The sequence below is a fragment of the Poromitra crassiceps genome (genome assembly GCF_964638095.1).
Source record: "Poromitra crassiceps genome assembly, chromosome: 1".
NCBI lineage: Eukaryota > Metazoa > Chordata > Actinopteri > Beryciformes > Melamphaidae > Poromitra > Poromitra crassiceps.
The window spans coordinates 68,110,473-68,135,549 of record NC_139623.1 but is presented as its reverse complement, the minus strand read 5'-3'; the positions used below and the strand labels follow the sequence as shown (position 1 = coordinate 68,135,549).

Below are 25,077 nucleotides of genomic sequence, written 5' to 3'. Positions count from 1 at the left end.
TGAAATATGCTTACTTCACAGAGTGTTTACATTTCCCTCCTGTCTAGCGAACATTTAATCAATGCAAACAATTGTTTGCAAGCCGTTCCTAACTGATGAAGGAGGTGAGACACGCACAGCAGCATTGTGTTGAATGACATGGTAGTTGGCACAATTGCAGTGGGTCTGTGGGGATTTATTTGTAATACTAATAATAATAATAATAATAATAATAATAATAATAGTAATAATAATAATAAAAAAATAAGAAGGATCAACACAATTTATTTGTCCACATAATGACCATTATATGAAAGGAAAAGCAGCCCACAAATGACAGCCAATGAGAAAAGGAGAACATAATGATATTAAGACTGAATAATGATATCACAACAGTCTCATGCTAAACACTCTCCTGAGGCCTGTACTACAAAGCCAGTTTAGTGGTTTAGCGAGGTAACTTCAGGTTTAAACCTGGTTTGGCCGTACTACAAAGCAAGTTAACTTCTTACCGACATATATTTCCATAGCAACTTATGCTTCACACTTAACCTGGTCCGTAGCAGGTTAAGTTGCAAGGATAAGATTAGACCTTAAATCCACCGCCCACGAACCAATCGAATCAGCAGTTTGGAAAAATGGCCAACCCCTTTCTGGATGAGTTTCCCGAAGGAGCACGAATTGTAATGTTGAATGAGTAATGGTAATCAATGTTAATGTTAATCAAGGACTAAAGCCTTGCACTTGTTGGCTATTTTAATTAAGCCCTATACCACTTTGGAATATGTTTTTATATATTCATTTTTGTGCTCTCAAGTAGCCTAGATACGTTGTTTGATCCCGCTGATCGATTGCAGCTGAATAGTGAGTGGAGAAATATCACTAAACCGGCATAAAAAGGTTACATAAACGTCTCCAAAGCGCACGGTGCCGTGTGCGCAATGGAGCTGAGACTGACGTTGGGTTGGAATTGAAATAGTCATAGCTTACATGCTGGCCTACTACATCTAAGCAATTTAATATGGGATCACCTGCACACAGGCGATCCCATATTAAGATGATTCATATCTAGCCTACTCCTGCATTTTGCAGCTGCAAGTGTTGCTTTTGGCCTGTATGATGTGATTGAACTTCATATTTCCAGCATCATTATATGAAATATGGAGATATGCGACTCTGCTGACAATATATATGTGACCACAAAATAGGCTATTTTTTATAAATGAAATCTATGCCCGCACATACCGTGTCGTTCAGAAGCCTCTTTTAATTTTATTATCATTCTTTTTTTTATTGATAGCCTATAGGAATTATTCAATCAGTGCGACTAAACATGACATCATTATTATTCGTTGAGCCTAAATGGTCTACGGATTTTGGACTGAGACATTAGGCTACACATTGCTTCCACTCGCAGTTTATTGAGAGGGTGAATTCAGCTGCTGTAGGATACGTGGAGGCAGAAACCGTTCTTCAAATAAATGACTGATGTGAATAAAAGTGGTAACTTTAGACAGTCATTCGGGAACAGACTAAAAATATCCAATGCGGATTTTGATTCTGACATAGTAGTCGATGGCTTTGATGAATGAGGAAATAGGCGTGTCTGGCGCTGTAAAAGCTACGGTTCTGAGCTGAGCGGTCCATATTGCATTGTGATTGGCTAGTTGTTAAAAACCACGCCTCTTTTGCGGGCACGAGCTCGTGTGCACGGGCATTTTCATGTGCACGCGCAGTCAACTTGATTAGAAAAACCTGGTTCGAGTTAACGACTGGCAAACGAGGTTCGTAGTACAAGTTAACTACAATCGAGCTGATCTGGTTTAGACAAACCAGATCAAGGGACAGATCCTGGATCTTCTTATCCAACATTCGTAGTACAGGCTACTGTTGGACTCCACATGTGTATCAATATTCTTTCTAGTCATTAGTTGATAGTGTTTCTTTGTTCCCTCTGGTGTATTCAGAGCAGAGAGAGAGTATGATGATTCAACAGGGATGAGAGTGAGAAAAGGAGCAAATATTGATGGTTAAGACTGAATAATGACAACACTACAGTGTTATCCTAATATAATTTAAAATGCGATATTATCCTCTAAATCAGCTTCAAACAGTCCAAATTTTTCGGCCGGCGCCCTTTGGACGCCGGCATCAGTGGGGCCCATACTATGTCCTGTCATGGGGCCCAAAATCCCTGGCAGCGCCCCTGGGTTCTGTTGTCCTACTGTCTACTAGGTGCTTCTCTAACAGGTCTGGGTCACTCTGGACTGACTGAATGTGTGCGGTGCGAGAAGCTCCGAGTATGTCATGGACTCAACATCAACGCTCCAACGTTTTGTACAGGCAAATCCTGTATTTTTCACTGCTTTCGTATTGCCTTTCATAACTTTACATTGTTTTGATAACTACCTAGCAATTAATTAGCTAGCATTCATGAAAAACAGTAAGTATGTCGACCACCTGTATGTAGTAGGTCTTTTACTGATTAAAAACAACAACAACAACAACAACCAAACATAACTTGATCATCTGTAGCCAGATAGCGGATTAGCTTTAACAGACAGCACCTTATACCCACAGCCTACTTCTGTTGAGTCAGACTAATGGAAAACAAACAGGGAAAGAATCTGTATAATCAATGGATACAGACATTCTCCAAGCATCATTTCTTTGACGTTTATTTTATTTCTGTAGTCCTTTAAATAAAAGTGGAAAACTGGGAAACTTTGAATTGCTGTAATCAACTTCTCGTCCATTTTGCACTCATGGGACGTTTATTATATCCATTCCCATTTCCATGTCCCTATTATTGTACAAAAAACAGAATGACATGAAATAAAGTCAAGCATACAAAACTGATTGGCTGTTGATGGCTAATGACCATGTGCAATGAAAGGACTTAAGGACTTAATTTGGCTGCCTGCAGTGTGAAGATGTCACAGCCGTAACCTTTGTTTGATTCATTTATGAGTGAAATGCATATTTGCCTGGCCGGTGATGTGTTATTGTGTATTGAAAGCCTTCTGCTGGCTGACTCGCTCATTAACCGCCCCACTCCCCCTTCTCTCCCCATGTCAGACTCTGGGGGGTCGTAGCGCGGCCCAGTTGGAGCGGGACCTGCGTGTTGATCTGGGTTTCAGGGGTATGCCCATGACGGAGGAGCAGCGGCGGCAGTTCAGCCCCGGCCCGCGCACCACCATGTTCCGCATCCCCGAGTTCAAATGGTCGCCCATGCACCAGAGGCTGCTCACTGACCTGCTGTTCGCCCTGGAGACTGATGTGCATGTGTGGAGGAGGTGAGGGGCTTTCCGTCTTACAAACACAAATACATCCTGGTGATAATCAATCTCACAGGTTGAAAATGAAGGAACAATCTTTTGAAAAAAAGCTGGGGAAAATGGGAAATAAAAGGCATAAATTGTCTTGTTGAAATATAATGTAGACCTACTCCTCACTACAGGCTCTGTTCACCCTTTATTGTGTGTGTATGGTGTGTATTGTTTGTGTATAGTGATGTTTGTTTGTGTCTTTCTGGAGTAAACAATAAAAACTACAATTGAAAAAAGTTATATAGGCAGCATTTTATGTATATTTGATATTTTTTCTTAATTCAGGTTATATATATTTGTTGTGTGTGTGTGTGTGTGTGTGTGCGTGTGCGTGTCTGTGTGTGTTTATATAGTTATTTATAATAATAATTAAATTCACAGTGAAATTTTCATTTTGGACAATAAGGTTTATTATTATTTAGTGTAACGTCCAAACTCTCCAATAGCGAGCACACTCGATCCCAACGTTCAACATAGGTGCAAGGCCAAAAGTACAAAACACAACACTAATGCAGGCTTCGCGTCTGTTGTGCTGTTGTCTGTCCCAGATGCTAATTAAATATTGAAAGGACACCTAGAGGGCTGGCCTGCTTCCTTTTTATACTTTTTTTTTTTACATATTATTTGGGGTAAAATGTCCTACCTCCATTACATCTCTTTGTCACAAGTGTTTGATATTGGAGTGATCATTGCAAAAAAAAAGTCTTTAAGTCTGTGTGTGTGATATCGGATTTTTCCCCCCTCGCTAATATCGACATTGACCCCAAAAATCCAGTATTAGTCGGTATTAGTGGGTTAGCTGTTTTTATTTATTTATGCTAGTTCACCGTCTTCCGTTTATACCCTCCAAAAGGACGTAACACTTTCCACACATCTGTAATTGTACTTTGTATAATACTATGGAGAGATAATTCTATCTTGCTTTATTTGATGTGTTGAAAATCACACCTCCTCAAAGGATCTTCAGTGTGTCTTTATGTAAAATCAATCCAACTGATTTGACTGTTTTTTCTCTCAGCCACTCCACCAAGTCGGTGATGGATTTTGTGAACAGCAATGAGAACATCATCTTCGTGCACAACACCATCCACCTCATCTCCCAGATGGTGGACAACATCATCATTGCCTGTGGAGGCATCCTGCCTCTCCTCTCCGCTGCCACCTCCCCCTCTGTAAGTGGCTCTGCTCTGCCCCTTGGTGGTGCAAGGGAAAATTGCAGGTCACTGGCCGCTAATTAGGCGTGACTCAGGCCTAATGCTGAAAATGAGAGGGACCTGCTTAAACACACCTCCCCTGAGAGGGACCTGCTTAAACACACCTCCTCCCCTGAGAGGGACCTGCTTAAACACACCTCCTCTCAGGAGAGACCTGCTTAAACACACCTTCTCTCATGAGAGGGACCTGCTTAAACACACCTCCTCCCCTGAGAGGGACCTGCTTAAACACACCTCCTCTCATGAGAGGGACCTGCTTAAACACACCTCCTCTCATGAGAGGGACCTGCTTAAACACACCTCCTCTCATGAGAGGGACCTGCTTAAACACACCTCCTCTCATGAGAGGGACCTGCTTAAACACACCTCCTCTCAGGAGAGACCTGCTTAAACACACCTCCTCTCATGAGAGGGACCTGCTTAAACACACCTCCCCTGAGAGGGACCTGCTTAACTCATTGAGTGCCAATGACGACTATAGTCGTCAATTCAAATAGTAACGTAGAGTGCCAATGACGACTAAAGTCGTCAATTGCGTTTTTTGACGGTGGGACGTGGATCAAAGCCTGATGCATCTCCTGTAAAAGTATGGGGGATTTTGAAGGTGTAGAAGCTATTTTACGGACCCATTAGGTGGCGACAGTGCTCTCCGGATTAGAGAAAGATGACAAAAAAGAGTAGAAGAAGCCGTGTGGGGAAACGCTGTAACATTAGCTGTGCCTGTGAACAGCAGCCAATCTGTCCCACAATTGAGCCCCTCCGTCTCCGCTGCGATAGCCCCTCCACATGATTAGTTCAGTTGCCAGAAAAGGAGCACAACACCAGCGTCTTTCTGAAAAGCCAAATCATTCTCAGCTGGAAGCACTGGGAGCCGGCGACAAAAACGGCGGAACGATGTGAAAATAGAGCTGGGTGTAGCGCACTTTGAAACATGCAGAGCAAACGTGCAGCAGAGAGCCACCAGAGACACTCCCACGGAGGAGTTTGCAGTTGAGGGGGGTGGGGCACGTAGGGCACCATACAACACCGACCCAGACAGCAGGTTCGATGGACAGATTGGCAAACAAGCTAGAATACCTGATGCCCACCAACTGTAAATCAAGACCAGCAAGTAGGTGTAGGGTCTGCGCACGCAGGGGCCAGCGCTGCTGGTTGCAGCTAAAAAATATTATTTTGTCATCAAAATTCCTTTGTTTTCGCTGTTTTATTGAAGGAAATTATTTTTGAGGTGTCACTACATCAGAAAATATTAGCTTCAGAGTCAGTGATGTGCTTGAAATGCTTCATTTCACAAAAGGCTCATTATCTCAGCTTCTAGTTTGAAACGTCTGTTTTTGGTGAAATCAACCTATCTTCTCCAGCTGATAACTAAAGAACGGAAAATGATATCAATAAACTCTTTTTTTGCTGATGATACAAGAGAGTCTCATCGTTCTTTGGGCGTGTTCAGTGTTCTTGAGTTATCACTGAAAATGCTCTGAAAGGGCTGGCACTGGGAGCATCCGTTTTCCAAAAGTGGCTGGCACTCAATGAGTTAAACACACCTCTCATGAGAGGGACCTGCTTAAACACACCTCCTCCCCTGAGAGGGACCTGCTTAAACACACCTCCTCTCATGAGAGGGACCTGCTTAAACACACCTCCTCTCATGAGAGACCTGCTTAAACACACCTTCCCTGAGAGGGACCTGCTTAAACACACCTCCTTCCCTGAGAGGGACCTGCTTAAACACACCTCCTCTCATGAGAGGGACCTGCTTAAACACACCTCATTTCATGAGAGGGACCTGCTTAAACACACCTCCTCTCATGAGAGGGACCTGCTTAAACACACCTCCTCTCATGAGGGACCTGCTTAAACACACCTCCTCCCCTGAGAGGGACCTGCTTAGACACACCTCCTCTCCTGCTTGGTTATGAGAGGGACCTGCTTAAACACACCTCCTCTCATGAGGGACCTGCTTAAACACACCTCCTCTCATGAGAGGGACCTGCTTAAACACACCTCCTCTCATGAGAGGGACCTGCTTAAACACACCTCCTCTCATGAGAGGGACCTGCTTAAACACACCTCCTCTCAGGAGAGACCTGCTTAAACACACCTCCTCTCATAAGAGGGACCTGCTTAAACACACCTCCTCTCATGATGGACCTGCTTAAACACACCTCCTCTCATGAGGGACCTGCTTAAACACACCTCCCCTGAGAGGGACCTGCTTAAACACACCTCCCCTGAGAGGGACCTGCTTAAACACACCTCCTCTCATGAGAGGGACCTGCTTAAACACACCTCCTCTCATGAGAGACCTGCTTAAACACACCTTCCCTGAGAGGGACCTGCTTAAACACACCTCCTCTCATGAGAGACCTGCTTAAACACACCTTCCCTGAGAGGGACCTGCTTAAACACACCTCCTCCCCTGAGAGGGACCTGCTTAAACACACCTCCTCTCATGAGAGGGACCTGCTTAAACACACCTCCTTTCATGAGAGGGACCTGCTTAAACACACCTCCTCTCATGAGAGGGACCTGCTTAAACACACCTCCTCTCATGAGGGACCTGCTTAAACACACCTCCTCCCCTGAGAGGGACCTGCTTAGACACACCTCCTCTCCTGCTTGGTTATGAGAGGGACCTGCTTAAACACACCTCCTCTCATGAGGGACCTGCTTAAACACACCTCCTCTCATGAGAGGGACCTGCTTAAACACACCTCCTCTCATGAGAGGGACCTGCTTAAACACACCTCCTCTCATGAGAGGGACCTGCTTAAACACACCTCCTCTCAGGAGAGACCTGCTTAAACACACCTCCTCTCATAAGAGGGACCTGCTTAAACACACCTCCTCTCATGATGGACCTGCTTAAACACACCTCCTCTCATGAGGGACCTGCTTAAACACACCTCCCCTGAGAGGGACCTGCTTAAACACACCTCCCCTGAGAGGGACCTGCTTAAACACACCTCCTCTCATGAGGGACCTGCTTAAACACACCTCCCCTGAGAGGGACCTGCTTAAACACACCTCCTCTCATGATTCAAGATTCAAGATTCAAGATTTTTATTGTCACTCCATGGTACAAGTATCACGTGTGAAATTCTTGTGCTGTGGACTCCGTTTACAACATAGTACAAATATAACAGGGCATATGAGTGCAAAAACATAACACAAAAATAAGGCAGTATAGTGATAAGACAAGTCAGAGACAGTGGCATATTCACTGCACATAGGTGCACATGTCATGTGCCTACTTTAGACGTGCTTAAACATTTTAAATTCGACGTATTTGACATACAGGTGCAAATAGCATATACCTTATTAAACATACAATTAAACATTAGACATACGTAATGGTAGCAGCTACAGTACGGTACAGTACGGCTACTACACTATTTGTGTATGTTAAGGAGTCTCGTGGCCTGCGGGAAGAAACTGTTCCTCAAGTGATTTGTGCGTGCTTTTGGAACCCTGTATCTCCTCCCTGAGGGTAACAGGGAGAACAGGCTGTTGTGGGGATGGTTTGTGTCTTTGATGATCTTCAGGGACCTCCTGAGGCACCGCTGGTTATACAGTTCATGCAGTTCTGGCAACTCACATCCTGTTACGTGCTGGGCCGCGCGTCTCACTCTCCGTAGCGCCCTGCGGTCCATGGTGGTACAGTTCCCGTACCAGGTGGTGAAGCAGCCAGTCAGCAGGCTTTCAATGGTGCCTCTGTAGAAGTCCCTAAGGATTTCTCGCCTTAGCCCAAATTTCTTCAGGCGCCTGAGTCCGTGTAGTCGATGTTGGGCCTTTTTGACAACAGTGGCGGTGTGACCGGCCCAAGTCAGGTCCTGGTGGATGTTGACTCCCAGGTACTTGAAGCTGTCCACCCTTTCCACCACTGTGCCGTTGATGGTGATTGGGGGGTGTGCGCCCCCCCTCCCCCCCCCCCCTCCTGTAGTCTACAATGATCTCCTTGGTCTTGGAGACGTTCAGAGAGAGGTGGTTGTCCTGGCACCATTGTTCCAGGGCCCCCACCTCCTCTCTGTAGGCCGTCTCGTCGCCCCCCGAGATCAGCCCCACGACTGCTGTGTCGTCTGCAAACTTCACGATGGTGTTCGAAGTTTGAGTCGCCACGCAGTCGTGGGTGTAGAGGTCGTACCAGAAGGGGCTGGAGACGCACCCCTGGGGCGCTCCTATGCTGATGGTCAGTGGGGAGGAGGTGAGGTTGCCCACCCTCACCACCTGGCGGCAGTCTGTCAGGAAATCCAGGATCCAGTCGCACATTGCTGTGTTTAGTCCCAGATCCTTGAGCTTGCGTACCAGCCTGGAGGGTACTATGGTGTTGAATGCTGAGCTGTAGTCCACGAACAGCATTCTTACATAGGTGTCCTTCCCCTCCAGGTGGGACAGGGCGGTGTGGAGCACGTGTGCTACTGCATCCGCTGTGCTCCTGTTGGGGCGGTATGCAAATTGTAGCGGGTCGTGGTCTGGGGGGAGTGTGGGGCGGATCTGTGATATGACCAGCTTTTCAAAGCACTTGCTGGCTATTGGCGTGAGGGACCTGCTTAAACACACCTCCTCTCATGATGGACCTGCTTAAACACACCTCCTCTAAGGAGGGACCTGCTTAAACACACCTCCTCTCATGAGAGGGACCTGCTTAAACACACCTCCTCTCATGAGAGGGACCTGCTTAAACACACCTCCTCTCATGAGGGACCTGCTTAAACACACCTCCTCTCATGAGAGGGACCTGCTTAAACACACCTCCTCTCATGAGAGGGACCTGCTTAAACACGCCTCCTCTCATGAGAGGGACCTGCTTAAACACACCTCCTCTCATGAGAGGGACCTGCTTAGACACACCTCCTCTCATGCTTGGTTATGAGAGGGACCTGCTTAAACACACCTCCTCTCATGAGGGACCTGCTTAAACACACCTCCTCTCATGAGAGGGACCTGCTTAAACACACCTTCTCTCATGAGAGGGACCTGCTTAAACACACCTCATCTCATGAGAGGGACCTGCTTAAACACACCTTCTCTCATGAGAGGGACCTGCTTAAACACACCTCATCTCATGAGAGGGACCTGCTTAAACACACCTCCTCTCATGATGGACCTGCTTAAACACACCTCCTCTAAGGAGGGACCTGCTTAAACACACATCCTCTCATGATGGACCTGCTTAAACACACCTCCTCTAAGGAGGGACCTGTTTAAACACACCTCTCATGAGAGGGACCTGCTTAAACACACCTCCTCTCATGAGGGACCTGCTTAAACACACCTCCTCTCATGAGAGGGACCTGCTTAGACACACCTCCTCTCATGCTTGGTTATGAGAGGGACCTGCTTAAACACACCTCCTCTCATGCTTGGTTATGAGAGGGACCTGCTTAAACACACCTCCTCTCATGAGGGACCTGCATAAACACACCTCCTCTCATGAGGGACCTGCTTAAACACACCTCCTCTCATGAGAGGGACCTGCTTAAACACACCTCCTCTCATGAGGGACCTGCTTAAACACACCTCCTCTCATTAAAGGGACCTGCTTAAACACACCTCCTCTCATGCTTGGTTATGAGAGGGACCTGCTTAAACACACCTCCTCTCATGAGGGACCTGCATAAACACACCTCCTCTCATGAGGGACCTGCTTAAACACACCTCGTCTCATGAGGGACCTGCTTAAACACACCTCCTCTAAGGAGGGACCTGCTTAAACACACCTCCTCTCATGAGAGGGACCTGCTTAGACACACCTCCTCTCATGGTTGGTTATGAGAGGGACCTGCTTAGACACACCTCCTCTCATGCTTGGTTATGAGAGGGACCTGCTTAGACACACCTCCTCTCATGAGGGACCTGCTTAAACACACCTCCTCTCATGCTTGGTTATGAGAGGGACCTGCTTAGACACACCTCCTCTCATGCTTCGTTATGAGAGGGACCTGCTTAGACACACCTCCTCTCATGCTTGAGAGGGACCTGCTTAGACACACCTCCTCTCATGGTTGGTTATGAGAGGGACCTGCTTAGACACACCTCCTCTCATGCTTGAGAGGGACCTGCTTAGACACACCTCCTCTCATGCTTGGTTATGAGAGGGACCTGCTTAGACACACCTCCTCTCATGGTTGGTTATGAGAGGGACCTGCTTAGACACACCTCCTCTCATGGTTGGTTGGGATATCAGTGATCTTAAATGATTGGATACGTTGGAATGTATATTGTTCCCATTACACCTTGCAGCTTGTTTTACCTCTCAAATCATGAAGCAATGACTCGTTAAGCCCAGACAGCTGCATGTTCTTTCTGCAGTGAACTCTGCTTGCTGCTGCGTCACCTGATTACACTTTCAACACTGTTTACTGGATTCCTCTCATCCATCTCCTTCATGTATAGAACTGTCAATCTAACACTTTGCTATGTCTTGGAAAGTATTTGCACCTTTATTTAATCTACTGTCTAACCCTTTAATAATCTATCTAGTTTGGCAATCTGTTTATTTTAATCATCTTTCTTTTTTCTTTTCCTCTCTATGTTACCTGTATTCTGTGTATTTCCTTGTCTTTTTTGTCTCTGTTTTTGTCTGTTTTTGCATGTGCAGAGTTCTAAGGGTAGTGCCAACACTGTAAGTTGTGGTTTCTTCCTCTCTTTCTGTACTCTACTAATACTTTGTTATGGTTTATTTAGCATTGTGACTGACACTAACCCATAAAGCCTGTCTGACATCCATAGTGTTTCTATTTGTGTTATTTTGCTGCTAATCAATATCCCCCCTTGTACTGTTCCTATCTGTCATGGGTATGCATTGATCTCACTGCCTCAGTTGTATCTATTTCTTAACAACAAAATCTAACATTGTTAGAAGATCATACAAAACAGGGGGATATAATGGATTGAAAGGTGAGGAGGAGGTAGATAGCTGGTAAGTGGAAAACAGACTAAACACACAAGAGTAAAAACGATATAATGGAAATAGTATGGATTGAAAGAGTATGAGACAAAAAGCATGAGAGTTTTTCAAAAGTCCTTTTAAAACCCTGATGATGGTAGTGAGGGGTTTGCATCTGCTTAAAGCCTGTCCCCCTTTGTATCAACACTAAAGAAGGCAGGAGGAGCCGGACCCCAGAGGGGGTCCAAGGGAGAGGAAGTGACTCCTGTTCCTGGGGGTGGAGGCATGGGGGGAGAGGTGCGTAAAGAGCCTGGGACTCTCACCATCACCAGAAGAGCTAAGAGCACCAACCCAAAGCCCTTCTGTCCTCACCCCTGTGTGTCACATCTCCAAATGTCTCTGCACACTGGCTCTGAGGAGCCTCTGGCGCTTGCTGCACTTTGTCTACTCTTTCATGCGCTCCTTCACATCCTTATCTGCTTCCACAGGCAGATATAGGGCAAACCGCACGCTTGATTTGACTTCAAGTTTCAACACCTGCCACCTTTCCTCCAAATTCATTTTCAATCTAGATGTACTGAACATTTGGTAATTGAATCCTTAGGTTGGCTTAGTTTTCTATTAAATATATTGTAGGCTGCTTTACCCGTCCCAACACTGCTACTGTTACTGCTAATAGATATATTGTAGGCAGCTTTACCTGTCCCAACACTGCTACTGTTACTGCTAATAGGCCTTGCGACCACACTGCTACTGTCACTATCTCACTGTTCTCACCTGTGTGTCATCAGGCTGTCCTTGTGTGTTATCTCCAGCACTTCGTGTTGCCAGATTTCACCATACACACGTATGGTGAAATACTTCACTTACCAGCATGTTACTCAAGGCTGCCATCCCTGTATGATACACCAAAGCCGTGGCTGTTTTTGGTCATGGCCGTGCCAGACACAGTTGCTTTAGTTTCTTAAACGTTGTTTTTATCGAGTGCCGCAGGCATGATGCATTTTTGTAGGCCAATCTGGAAGTTAGCATTGCGTTCGGTTCCCTCGTCTGGAAGTCAATCGGATTTCTGTATGGGGATTTTGTGAACTGTGTTCATTTGTGAAGATGATCTTGCTGAACACAAAGGTCTCAATTTCATAATATGAATTTTTTTTTCTTTGTGTTCAGCAAAAGATAATCTTCACAAATGAACAGAATTTTTATGATTTTTGAAGTGTTTTCTGGCAATCGCGATTTTTGGCGATCACATTTGGTTAAAAAATAATAAAGGTTTCATAAACTTTTGTTAACCACAGACCTTATTTCAGCCATCTAACCAAAATCCCCATACAGAAATCCCATTGACTTTAAAGGAGAATTTCGGTTTTTTACACCACGGTCCTCATTTCCAGGTTAGAATATGATGTTTTACTCACCGAAATAGTTTCGCTTCATTCGGATGCCCACGGAAGATTTTAGCTCCAAGTAGTCTCCTCAAACAGGCTATAACGAGAGCCTGCGGCGAGTGCGGGGCATGCTGCACACGCTCTCTAAATGACACTTTTTCTGTCAGATCACGGTTCATTATGGTTGTAAATATAATTATTTAGCTAATAGCTCGAAGCTAAGCTAACATCAACACAGCAGTCGGCGTTGATCTGCCCCGGATGGGGTTACAGTGCGTATCTTCCCCCTTCTGTGGTTTCTCTGAAGAAGTGGTTTCACAGAGGGGGGAGATGGGCACTGTAACCCCATCCGGGGCAGATCAACGCCGACTGCTGTGTTGATGTTAGCTTAGCTTCGAGCTATTAGCTAAATAATTATATTTACAACCATAATGAACCGTGATCTGACAGAAAAAGTGTCATTTAGAGAGCGTGTGCAGCATGCCCCGCACTCGCCGCAGGCTCTCGCCTGTTTGAGGAGACTACTTGGAGCTAAAATCTTCTGTGGGCATCCGAATGAAGCGAAACTATTTCGGTGAGTAAAACATCATATTCTAACCTGGAAATGAGGACCGTGGTGTAAAAAAACGAAATTCTCCTTTAAGAGGAGAGAATTAGGCGATGTTAACTTGGGGCTTTTAGAACTCCTTCCTGTGGCCTATAGAGTACAGGTATATACTACATATATGTATATCTATAGTTGACTTAGAGCGGATACTGTTTCAACACCTTTCTAAAGTCAATGACAGATCATCCAGCTCTCAGTGTGTCTGCATGCTAGTTGTACATTGAGTAACTGGCAGTTGTGTATCTTCCCCTCCACCCCCTCACCCCCTCTTCCCAGACGGAGTTGGAGAACATCGAGGCAACACAGGGCATGTCCTCGGAGACAGCGGTCACCTTCCTGTCTCGTCTGATGGCCATGGTGGACGTCCTGGTGTTCGCCAGCTCCCTCAACTTCAGCGAGATCGAGGCAGAGAAGAACATGTCCTCCGGAGGGCTGATGAGGCAATGCCTCCGACTGGGTATGTGTGAGTTTGATTTATTCAATCTTTATTCAATATTTACAACCATTACGACCACGGAGGTAGACTCACGGAGACGATTCCATGGCCCAAATTGAGTGAGATGATATTTTCATAGTTGCAATAGATAGATATGCAGTCGCTTCTAGTCTCTTTCGTTTTGCCTGTTATGAAGAAATGTGTCCTCTATTCCTGATTTGACATGTCCCTGAGTCTACCTTTGATTATACAAAAATATGTTTCTTGTTGCATGCGATATAAGCTTGTGCAGTGTGGTGATTGGTTATGGATGGCATACAGACTGCCCAAACATAGGCATTGCTTTCATTACAAAATACAATGTTGTTATGTTAGTACAGGTACATGTTTGACATGTTGACACATTTTCCAGTTTTTCCCCAAACATAAATGCCAAGCATTTTGAACTCCCCGTCCAATATGTGATACTTACAGTTTTGATCTCCATCTCTCTCTCTCTCTCTCTCTCTCTCTCTCTCTCTCTCTCTCTCTCTCTCTCTCTCTCTCTCTCTCTCTCTCTCTCTCTCTCTCTCTTTGGCAGTGTGTTGTGTGGCAGTGAGGAACTGTCTGGAGTGCAGGCAGAGACAGAGAGACCGGGGCTGCAAGTCCTCCTTAACCAGCAGCAAATCACAGGACAGCCTTCACAGTGCCTCTACAACCAGCAAGGTACCACACACACGCACACACACACAATCACAGACACAGACACACACACACACACGCACACACACACACACACACACACACACTCACAGACACATGCACACGCACACATAGCTTGACCTGCCACAATTGACTCACTCTCTCTCCTATTTAGCAGGATCCAGACAGACTCCTGCAGGATGTAGACATCAACCGTCTTCGAGCTGTGGTCTTCCGGGATGTGGTAAGTGTGTGTGTGTGTGTGTGTGCGTGCGTGTGTGTGTGTGTGTGTGTGTGTGTGTGTGTGTGTGTGTGTGTTTGTGTGCGTGCGTGCGTGCGTGCGTGCGTGCGTGTGTGTGTGCTGGTGGTGTGTGTATTGGTCTGCATACAACTACATAGAATAGAATTTCTCTGACTATACAGTATCATATCCTTCCACTGGGTGGCACATGCGAGCACAGTGTTTGTTTGTGTGCTACGGGGCCGTGTCCATAGACAGCATTTCTTTTTCATAGCGAAGCGCTTTGGATATCAAAAAGATGAGTTCCCAGAGCGCTTCCAACATACACACACATACACAGCGCGCGGAGCTGACTCTGACCCTTACAGGCAATGTACACCAGATGCGTTACGGCTGCGTTGTGGTTTCCCGGTAAATCTGCTGGATCGACTCTCGCCTATGTTAATTGATGGGCGATACATGCGGTACGGAAGAATTACGCACCTGTTCTATTTTTGACGGATCCCGCAGACGTCTGACAGATTACATGAGTGTGAGTCTGTTCGCAGCCGTACCGCATCTGTTCCGGAGGTGGTGACATTAGCCCTTATTAGCTAACGTTAGCTAGCTAGTCATTCTTACCCGGAGGCTCTCCTCTGCCATGTTTGTTGATTTTTTTAGTCCTGCCTCTTCCTCAATTTTAACACATTCACTGCCAGCCGTTTTTTTTTTACTGTAGGTAGGTTCTGCTAGAGGGTTTTTTTGAGGATTCTGGCTCATCTTTCAAGACCCGAGGATTCTTTTCTGCTAAGATTTTGTGAACACACAATATCTCAAAAGAACTAATAGAATGTGTGCTTTCTCTGTCTAAAAGAGTTAGTTTGTAGAGTTAGTAGTTATGTAAGCATTAGCAGTTGAATACAGCATGGTTTCAGCGTCTGAAAAATTATTTTGAGATAAACGGCTTTTTGTGAAATTCGATAGAACAGTCACTTTAACCATTCATTTTTGGCATCAGTAAGACGTCAGACATCTAAACAATAGTTTTGAACAGTAATTTCCTCCATAACAGCAGGAAACACCCCTTTCCTTCAAACTCCTCCCTCCCTGTGTGTTCTTCTTGGGTGCAGCGAGCGTGTCTGTAACCTCGCGTCACCAGCTCACTGCTTTGCTGCTGCTGTGCCTGTCTGCCTGGCGGCCGCTGTGCAAGTCTGGATCGGCTCGCTCGTTTCTTGTGGTTTGTGTTGAGAGCTTTGATGAAGCTTTTGCGATTCTGGTCTTATTATGCTGCGTGTTTCAAAGTGTGTTCCACCCGTAATCTATTATGCAAATTTGCAATCCCGCACCGCCAGCAATCAGCGCGAAAACGAAAGCGTTTTCCCCCATCCATTTTCATGAGAATGGCTTCCTCACACATGCTTTTTGCTTGCCTTCCTCTAGTCTGGGAGAGCACTGTCGCCACTTAGTGGGTCCGTGGAATGGGTTGTACACGTTCGCTGGCTTCAATATTTTTATAGGAGACGTGGGCTTGATCCACGTCCCACCGTCAAAAAAAACAAAAAACATTTTAAGCCGAGATAACTCGTCATTGGCAGTGAACCGTTGGATTCTGTAAGCCGAGATATCTCGTCAATGGCAGTGAACGTGTTAATTGGTCGGTCGAAAAATGTGACATTGATGAGCAGTGCTCTTCTCCAAAAGTTGAAATGTTTTTTACTTGAGGTGCCCAGAGCACTCTGCCCAAAAACGCAAAAAGGAGCACTCCTACCGCATCCTAGTGCGTTTTTACCATAGAAAAATGAATTGCAGAAAGGCGCTGGCAGCTCAAAAAAACGCTTTCTGTGGACATGGCACCTTATGTTGTTTTTACTGTTTAAATGTGTGTGTGTGTGTGTGTGTGTGTGTGTGTGTGTGTGTGTGTGTGTGTGTGTGTGTGTGTGTGTGTGTGTGTGCGTGCGTGTGCATGTGCATTGTGTGTGTGTTGCAGGATGACAGTAAGCAGGCTCAGTTCCTGGCACTGGCGGTTGTGTACTTCATCTCGGTTCTAATGGTGTCCAAGTACCGGGACATTCTGGAACCCCAGCGTGAGATCGGCAGGTCCACCAGCCTATCAGGGAGAAGCATCCGCCATGAGATCAACTCCCCGACCAGCACAGGTAATTCTCCCTCTTTCTATTCCTGCAACATCAGTAGGAAAAAAGGGTAGTCGTGGGTGAGCCAATGATGACTCATCATTGTAGCGTTGGCGTAGTGAAGCAGAAGGGCTTTAGGCAAACAATCATATGCATTTGTCAAGAACAAGAGGCCATTAGAGAAAGACCCAGAGAAGGAGGGAGGGGAGGAGGGAGGAGTGAAGTGGAGCTGAACAGCAGGAGGAAATAGCGGATAATGAATTGTTCAAAACAGACATGCGATTGTGTGTTTTGTTGACGGTGTAGAACAATAGGCTTTTATATTGATTTGACACAATTATAAGCCACTGTTTATCCTCCTGAAGTAGTGTCTCTTTCATCCATTGTCTCTCGTCCTCGTTCCTTCAGAACACCCGTCCTCCTCGTCGTTCTCTGACCGCGGCAAGCAGACCCCCACGCCCGTGGAGGACTCCCCCCGGGCCGGCGGCCTCCCCCACACAGACTCGGGCATCGGGGAGGAGGGGGGGCATGTCGCCGGGTCCCTCAACGGCTCCGAAATGGGCCTGGGGCTGGGCCTGGGCCTGGTGGGCAGAGAGACGGACAGGGACAGAGACAGAGACAGGGACAGGGAGGGTGGGGGAGGAGGAGGAGGCACGGACCTGCTGTGCAGTCTGTCGTCTGAGGTCAGGAGGTCACAGGAGAGCCTCCTGGATTCTCCCCACAACCCCAACTCGGCCCAAGCCCCGCCCTCCTCCATCTCCAGCATCAGCCAAACCAACAAGGGCATTAATGTCAAGGTGGGTGTGTCTTTCTAATGTGGTCCTTTCTGTGAGGGTATATAGCACGCTTTACATTCACATTCAAACACATCGTTTGCACACATACCTGTTATTTTCTTACCTGTATACAGTGGCAGATCAGGAAAAAAGAAAGAAGTAATAAGGGTCTGGTTACTGGCTTTACTCGCTTTAAAGTCAAGGTGAACCCATTCGTCACGTGCATCTGAGTCCGTTTCAGACTGAAAACAAATTGCGAGGTGGACCATATACGGTGTCGATGATTTGATTTGACAATTCTGTCGACTGGCTTTGGCATCGGCGAATCCTGGCGTGTTCCACCACTAAATCGGGTGGGATTCAGCGTGTTGTCATGCTACGCGAGTGGGATCCGCGAAGTACCAGGCAGCCAGGCTACTTCGTGCGGAGCGAGCGGACAATCCGATGCATGGGTGCTGCCCGCCCGCCTGGAATCTCAGAGAGACGACCCCTGACAGCCAGGGAGGCTGTCAGGCTCGGAGGCACGCGCCCTTATCGTTATAAATGTAAATAATATTCCTGGAATGCGTGTTTTAACGAGCCAGTTACATTTCTTTGCATTCTTAGACATTACCGTTTGATTTAGTTTGCGTAATTGCTCAAGTTAGTAGTTAGTTTATGGGCTAGAAAGTCTGCCAGATGACAGGCACTAGGCACCATTTTCGTTCGAGAGGTCACAGCGACCTTGACCTTTGCCCTTTGACTACCAAAATCTAATCAGATCATCATTGAGTCTAAGTCGATGTTTGAGGCAAATTTGATGAAATTCCGTCAAGGCGTTCCTCAGATATCGCGTTAACAAGCTTGAAAATGGCGTTCGAGAGGTCACAGCGACCTTGACCTTTGCCCTTTGACCACCAAAATCTAATCAGATCAACCTTGAGTCCAAGTCGATGTTTGAGGCAAATTTGATTAAATTCCGTCAAGGCGTTCCTCAGATATCGCGTTAACGAACATCGGACGGACAACCCGGATCCATAATCCCTCCGGCCTGGCTATCGCCGGCGGAGGCATAAAAATAGTTTATTGGAAAAATTCAAGCATATTTTCAAAGTAAAATTGCAAACGCTGGGTACCTACCACCAAGGGGGCGTCTGGGTAGTGTAGAGGTAAAAGCACTCGCCTACCACCAGGGGGCGTCTGGGTAGTGTAGAGGTAAAAGCACTCGCTCACCACCGCAGAGACCTGGGTTCAACTCCCGGCAGCGGTACCTCCGGCTTGGTCAGACACAATTGGCCGTGTCTCATGGGCGGAAGTCCTGGTCGCTTGAGAGAGGAGGTTCCTGTAAAACACAGGTGAAAGGTGTGGGATCGTTGAAGGGAACGTTAATGTACACCAGTAGATGTACACACTTGCCCCCCAATACCTGTCCGACCTCCTTCACCAACACACTCCATCCCGGAACCTGCGGTCTTCAGACGCGGGTCTGCTATCCATGCCCCGTACCAGACTCAAAACCTTTGGGGACAGAGCCTTCAGCGTGGCTGCCCCCACCCTCTGGAACGCTCTCCCTGCCGAAAACCGTAATGCCCCGACCCTGAACAGTTTCAAAACACACCTCAAAACACATCTCTTTTCCATGGCCTTTCCACATTAGTTAGTTCAGTTTAGTTCAACCATCCCTGTTGTTTGTTTTGTTTGTTTGTTTGTTTTCCTCCCCCTCTCTCCCCTATCTGTATCCCACTTTTGTGAAGCGACCTTGGGTTTTATGAAAGGCGCTATATAAATTAAAGTTATTATTATTATTATTATTATTATTATTATTATTAGATAAGGAAAAGAAAGTAGATTGAAACAGGAGTGTGAGTGTGAGTAGAGAGCAGAGATGGGGACAAAGACTTGAGATATGTCTACCGGCCGATGACCCAGATCGATCGCAACCGCCAACCCACCTCTAAGGCGGATCCCGTAGTGGTGATTGGCCACCCGGTTGGAAGCCGACGGTCTGATCCCTACCCCACTTTGCTATGGGTATAGAAACTCAGCATTGCCTGTTCACAGAGTGACTCCTATCGCAGGGACTCCAAGTTAACCACTGCACAGAAGCCCCCTCTGCTAGGTGTGGACTGTCATCCACGTACCACGTGTTGCCAACACACCTACATGCGACAAACACGCCGACTAGACGGTACCACGGCAGTACGTTCATTCATACTTCAAGACACGGGGGCCATTCAGTTCTCAGCTGCACTAGCACCCACTCTGGTCAGTCGGGGTGCCTGTTCCGGTGAAACTCCTCAGTGTCGGGTGAAAAGAGGCGGCAGGAGACTGCACATGTATCGGAGGAAGCACGTGCCAGTCTACAACTCTCGCCAGATCGGCAGAGGGGGTGGAGCAATGACTGGGAAAGCAGGGGGAATTGGCCAAGCACAATTGGGGAGAAAATGGGAGAAAAACCGAAAAAACTTTATATAAATAAATGTATTAAACATCGAGGCATCCCTGGTAACAAGTCTAAAAAATTACAAACCGTTAAAACTATTTTGCAGCTTTTCCAGTTGGTTTTCTCCTATTCATCAAATGAGTTTGTATCTTGGTCATGCAGGAGATCCTGAAGAGCTTGGTGGCGGCTCCGGTGGATGGCGGGGAGGTGGGACAGGAGTCGGGGCCGACGCCCTACCACCCAGACCCCGCCCTGAAGACACACCCCATGCTGCCCATGCAGTTCCACTCCTTTGACAGGTAAGTCCTGTTACTGTCTGACTGACTGGGATCTACAAGGGCAGAGAGAAACACACAGTGTTATACTAGAAGCAATACTAGCTTTTCACAGATACTGTATGTTTTGGTATCTGCATTTAAAGCGTGTCATTCCAAAGTGCGTACATCTATTGGGATGGGGATTGGTACCTGTATTCATCAGTACTTAGAAATTCTACCTTGAATTGATGTCTTAGGATCACTCATAACTTTTACAGTCACCCATAATGTGCATTAACTCATTCCCCGCACATTGCTGTCTACCGACGTCCTTTAACAGACAACGCTTCCCCGCCATTGACGTTGCTGGACGGCAATAAGTGTTTTCACCGTCGTCTGATAGATGGCTCTCTTACTCACCTTGTGAAATAGTACAGCACGTCTAAAGGTGTACAGGGTCGACCACGATTGTCTAACAAAACCAGGAAGCAGAAAAAAGCAACAATCTCCCATCAGAAAAGGTCCATAGCACAGCTCCATGGCACGGCTCAAACGCTGGTCCAGCAGCTTTTATCGATACGGGATTGGACTCCATTACAGCAGGGGGGCAGCCTGTCACTCAAACGTGAAGGATTTTGTTTTCACCACGCACCACCACACAACCTGCACGCAACACGTCCACAAGTCACTTGTCCTCAGGAAATAGTAATTTCAGCCAGTAGATTGATTGCTCCTGACATACAGTACACAAACCAGTCGCCCCCCCGCGCAAGACTGATGATGTCATAGACATTGTGACATCATCATTGATGATGTCATAGACATTGTGACATCATCAGTGATGATGTCATAGACGATGATGTCACAATTGTTCGAGTGTAACCAAAAACCACAATTGCTCGACTGACATCACTGATGATGTCATAGATGATGATGTCACTGATGATGTCATAGACGATGATGTCACAATGTCTATGATATCATCAGTGATGACATCATCAGTGACAAGAGCAGGCAAGGCCACGCAGCAGCTGAGCTGCGGGTGTATGACTCCATGATATGATGACGCTCCTCTTGAGATGAGAGAGATGGGGCGGCTGTGGCTCAGGAGGTAGAGCGGGTCGTCCATCAATCAGAAGGTGGTTCGATCCCCGGCTCCTCAAGTCTGCATGTCGAAGTGTCCTTGGGCAAGACACTGAACCCCAAATTGCTCCAGATGGCTGTGCCAGCACCCTGCGTGGCAGCTGGCTGCCTTCGGTGTGTGAATGGGTGAATGTAGACGCACATTGTAAAGCGCATTGGATAAAAGCGCTATATAAATGCAGTCCATTTACCATTTACCAGAGAGGAGGGCATCAGTGCAGTATAGGATAGAGAATGCGGGCGAGGCCGAGCAGCGGCTGAGTGCATAAGCGAGCTGCAGGGCGGGCGAGCGAGCCTACTGTAGCAATCAAGTTTATTTATAGAGATACCCCTTTATCACAAACATGCCTCAAATGACTTTACAGAGGATGAGCCTAATTATATGCAACTGATCAATAACCAGAACAGAATGATACAGGAGGACAAACATCAGGAAGAGCACAAGACACACAAAAGCAGGTTTTAGCAAGACAGCCTACATGTCATTTAACGGAAGTTCAGACAGGAAGACAATCTTTTGCATGCTATGCTATAATTCACTTCTCATATCACATCTTTCATGCTTGCTCATTCATAAATTCCTCGCTGTCATTTCCTGGGGCGTCATTTGAGACATCAGCTGTTCACATCAGCTGGTCACGTCTATCCAATATCATAGCGACACACCTCCATTGCACACCTCCATGGTAGCCAATCATCGCACTGCTGTCTTTTTAAATATGTGTCTCTCTATCCAATCTAGTCTGCTCAAACTTCATGCTGCTGTCAACACGCACCCCTCCACCTCGCCCTCTCCACCCAGTCTTCACAGATTCATCAGCCTCATCAGTCACACAGAGTCATCAGCCGTCACCACCACCCGTCGATATATCTTGCTGCTGCTCAGGGTCATACCCCTAGATTACAACATCTTCCTGCAACCTTCCTGCAGCGTCTGAGCACCAAAAACGTTATTGACCATATATTAAAATTAAATTGCATTATATCATCTGTATAATAAATCATAATTTTTTACTTAAAGGATACACTGTCTTCCTGATTGAACTAGTGTTATCTTACAATAGCCTGACCTGCTGTCCTCTAGAGAGAGAGTGGCGTTAGCGTAGGACCAAAATGCGAGACTCATTAGCCAATGAACAGCCAGGAATGGGTCTCGCGCTACTTTTGCATGCTAAAATAAAGCTGATAATGTACAGTTTGATTCAAGGGATGAAAAGCCCTTTCAAAGTACAACACAAACTGTATAGTTTGCTGCAACTCGACAGTGCTGCTTTTTTCACTCAAGAGTTCCAGGACCTTACTTCCTGGAAAAAAAACTGGTCCATTGGAGTGAATGAGATGTCGGGACTCTTCTATTATACGGCTCTGGCCTGACCTACCCAGCACCACCAGCCTTAGACCCTCAATGCATACAAGGAACTCCCAATCAGCAAACTCAACAACATTATGAGCAACACTGCACTTCTGAACATTATTGGCTGCTCATAATGTACATTACACTGGATAAGAACATCAGGCGCAGACTGCACCATCGGGAGCGGCGTGCTGTTTCCCGGTGGCCTGGCCTGCATTTTTTTTTTACTGCCTGCAGCGCAGTCAGGCCACTCACTGAACAGCAGGCCAGTATGTATAAGTGTTCAAGTTCAAGTTCAAGTAGTTTATTGTCATATGTATAATACAATGTATAATACAATGAAATTCTTTATGCTTTGAGCACCCTCAGCCTTACATACACAAGGACATGGTCACAAAGACCGACAGAAAAAGGGTGTAGACCTACATAACTATGTAGGCTACACGTGATACAGACATGTCTGTACACAGTACGTGTAGACATAACACAAACCACAATACAGTACAGTACAGTAATGGTGCACAACAAAGTGACAGTGTGTTGCAGTGTGTGTGAGTCAACTGTTCAGCAGCCTGACTGCCTGAGGGAAAAAGCTGTTACTGAGACGGGTGGTGTGTGATTTGATGCTCCGGTAGCGTTTTTTGGAAGGGAGGAGTGAGAACAGGGTATGAGCGGGGTGGCTGGTGTCTTTGATAATGTTTTTGGCTTTCATTTTACAGCGAGTGGTGAAGATGTTATGGAGGTTTGGTAGTTCTGTGCCAATGATTTTAGCTGCTGTCTTCACAGTCCTCTGCAGCAGTCTGCAGTCCTGGGCGGTCAGGTTACCGTACCACACTATGATACACCCTGTCAGAACACTTTCTATGGTACAGCGATAGAAATTCACAAGGCCTTTGGTGCTCAAGCCAAATTTCTTAAGGCGCCTCAGAAAGTACAGTTGCTGCTGTGCCTTCTTGAGGATGCACTTGGTGTTGAGAGACCATGTGAGTGTGTTTGTGATGTGTGTGCCCAGGAATTTAAAGCTGTCGACTATGTCGACAGATGACCCGTTGATGGAAATGGGGGTGTGAATGACTTTGGACTTTCTAAAGTCAACAATGATTTCTTTGGTCTTATTGGTGTTTAGAGAGAGGTTGTTGTTTTGGCACCATAGGGTTAGATCTTCTATTTCTCTCCTATAGGCCCTCTCATCACCGTCGGTTATTAATCCGATCACTGTGGTGTCATCCGCAAATTTTATGATGATGTTATTTCCAAATCTGGCGACACAGTCGAAGGTAAACAGAATGTACAACAGAGGACTGAGGCAGCAGCCTTGGGGCGCGCCGGTTCTGGTGAAAATGATAGATGAACATCTATTACAAATGCGCACAGATTGTGGTCTGCCTGTCAGAAAGTCAAATAGCCAGTAACAGATGGCACTGCCCAGACCAAGGCCCCTAAGTTTCAACAACAATTTTGATGGTACAATAGTGTTGAATGCGGAGCTATAGTCAATAATTCCTAGTTGCGCGGATAGCAGGCTGCAGCCAGGCAGGCAGGAATGAGTTAACTTGTCAGTCAGATGCTGCTCAGACTCCAGCGCAGGTGGGTGGGGCTTGCTGGTCAACTGTGCCAAAATGGAGAAGAAAAGTAGTGCAGAGAGGTGGAAAGAGAGGAAAGGAAAATACTTTTTATAAAAGCTATATAAAAAATGCCATTGGTCAAATGTAAACAGTAGTGGCTAAACTGAAAGTATGGGTTGGATTGCTTTTGAGTAGGGCTGCAACTAACGATTATTTTGATAATCGATTAATCGGTCGATTATTTGTTCGATTAATCGATTAATCGGATATATTGAAATCGCTCAGAAATGCTCGATTTAACCCTTTGATGCATACAATTCCAACATTACGATGATTCTAGTAGTCCCTGCAACATAAGTCTGCATCAAAACATTCTTGTTTATACTGTATTCATTAGTGGTTTATATTGGAACACTTCAAACTTGCATACAAAAAGGGGAAAACCACAACCAAGTTAAATTGTAGAAAACTGTTTTTATTTACTCAAGAACATGAACCGAACCAGTGCTATTTTTCTTTTTTCTGTCATTGACTGTCCATCAGTGTGGTACATCTTTTTTCTTTGTCCCCTCTTCTACTGTATTCAGTGGTAAACTTTATTTTAAACTTGCAAAGAAAATGAAGAGGTTTTTTTGGTGGTACATCTTTTTTCTTTGTCCCCTCTTGTTTATAGTATACTGTATTC

General features: G+C 46.1%; 1 protein-coding gene across 1 annotated transcript in view; it reads left to right on the top strand.

The window, feature by feature from the left end:
* LOC310782492 (neurobeachin-like) overlaps positions 1–25,077 on the top strand; it is a gene marked incomplete at its 5' end in the record, with an annotated part of 447,634 nt that overhangs the window by 332,721 nt on the left and 89,836 nt on the right. The window contains 10 exons of the mRNA XM_083643165.1: positions 3,058–3,275; positions 4,327–4,480; positions 11,124–11,147; positions 11,625–11,708; positions 13,683–13,863; positions 14,423–14,547; positions 14,699–14,767; positions 16,731–16,899; positions 17,284–17,672; positions 20,236–20,372. Of these exons, the coding sequence (XP_083499291.1) occupies positions 3,058–3,275; positions 4,327–4,480; positions 11,124–11,147; positions 11,625–11,708; positions 13,683–13,863; positions 14,423–14,547; positions 14,699–14,767; positions 16,731–16,899; positions 17,284–17,672; positions 20,236–20,372 (1,550 nt within the window). The remainder of the gene's footprint in view (positions 1–3,057; positions 3,276–4,326; positions 4,481–11,123; positions 11,148–11,624; positions 11,709–13,682; positions 13,864–14,422; positions 14,548–14,698; positions 14,768–16,730; positions 16,900–17,283; positions 17,673–20,235; positions 20,373–25,077) is intronic.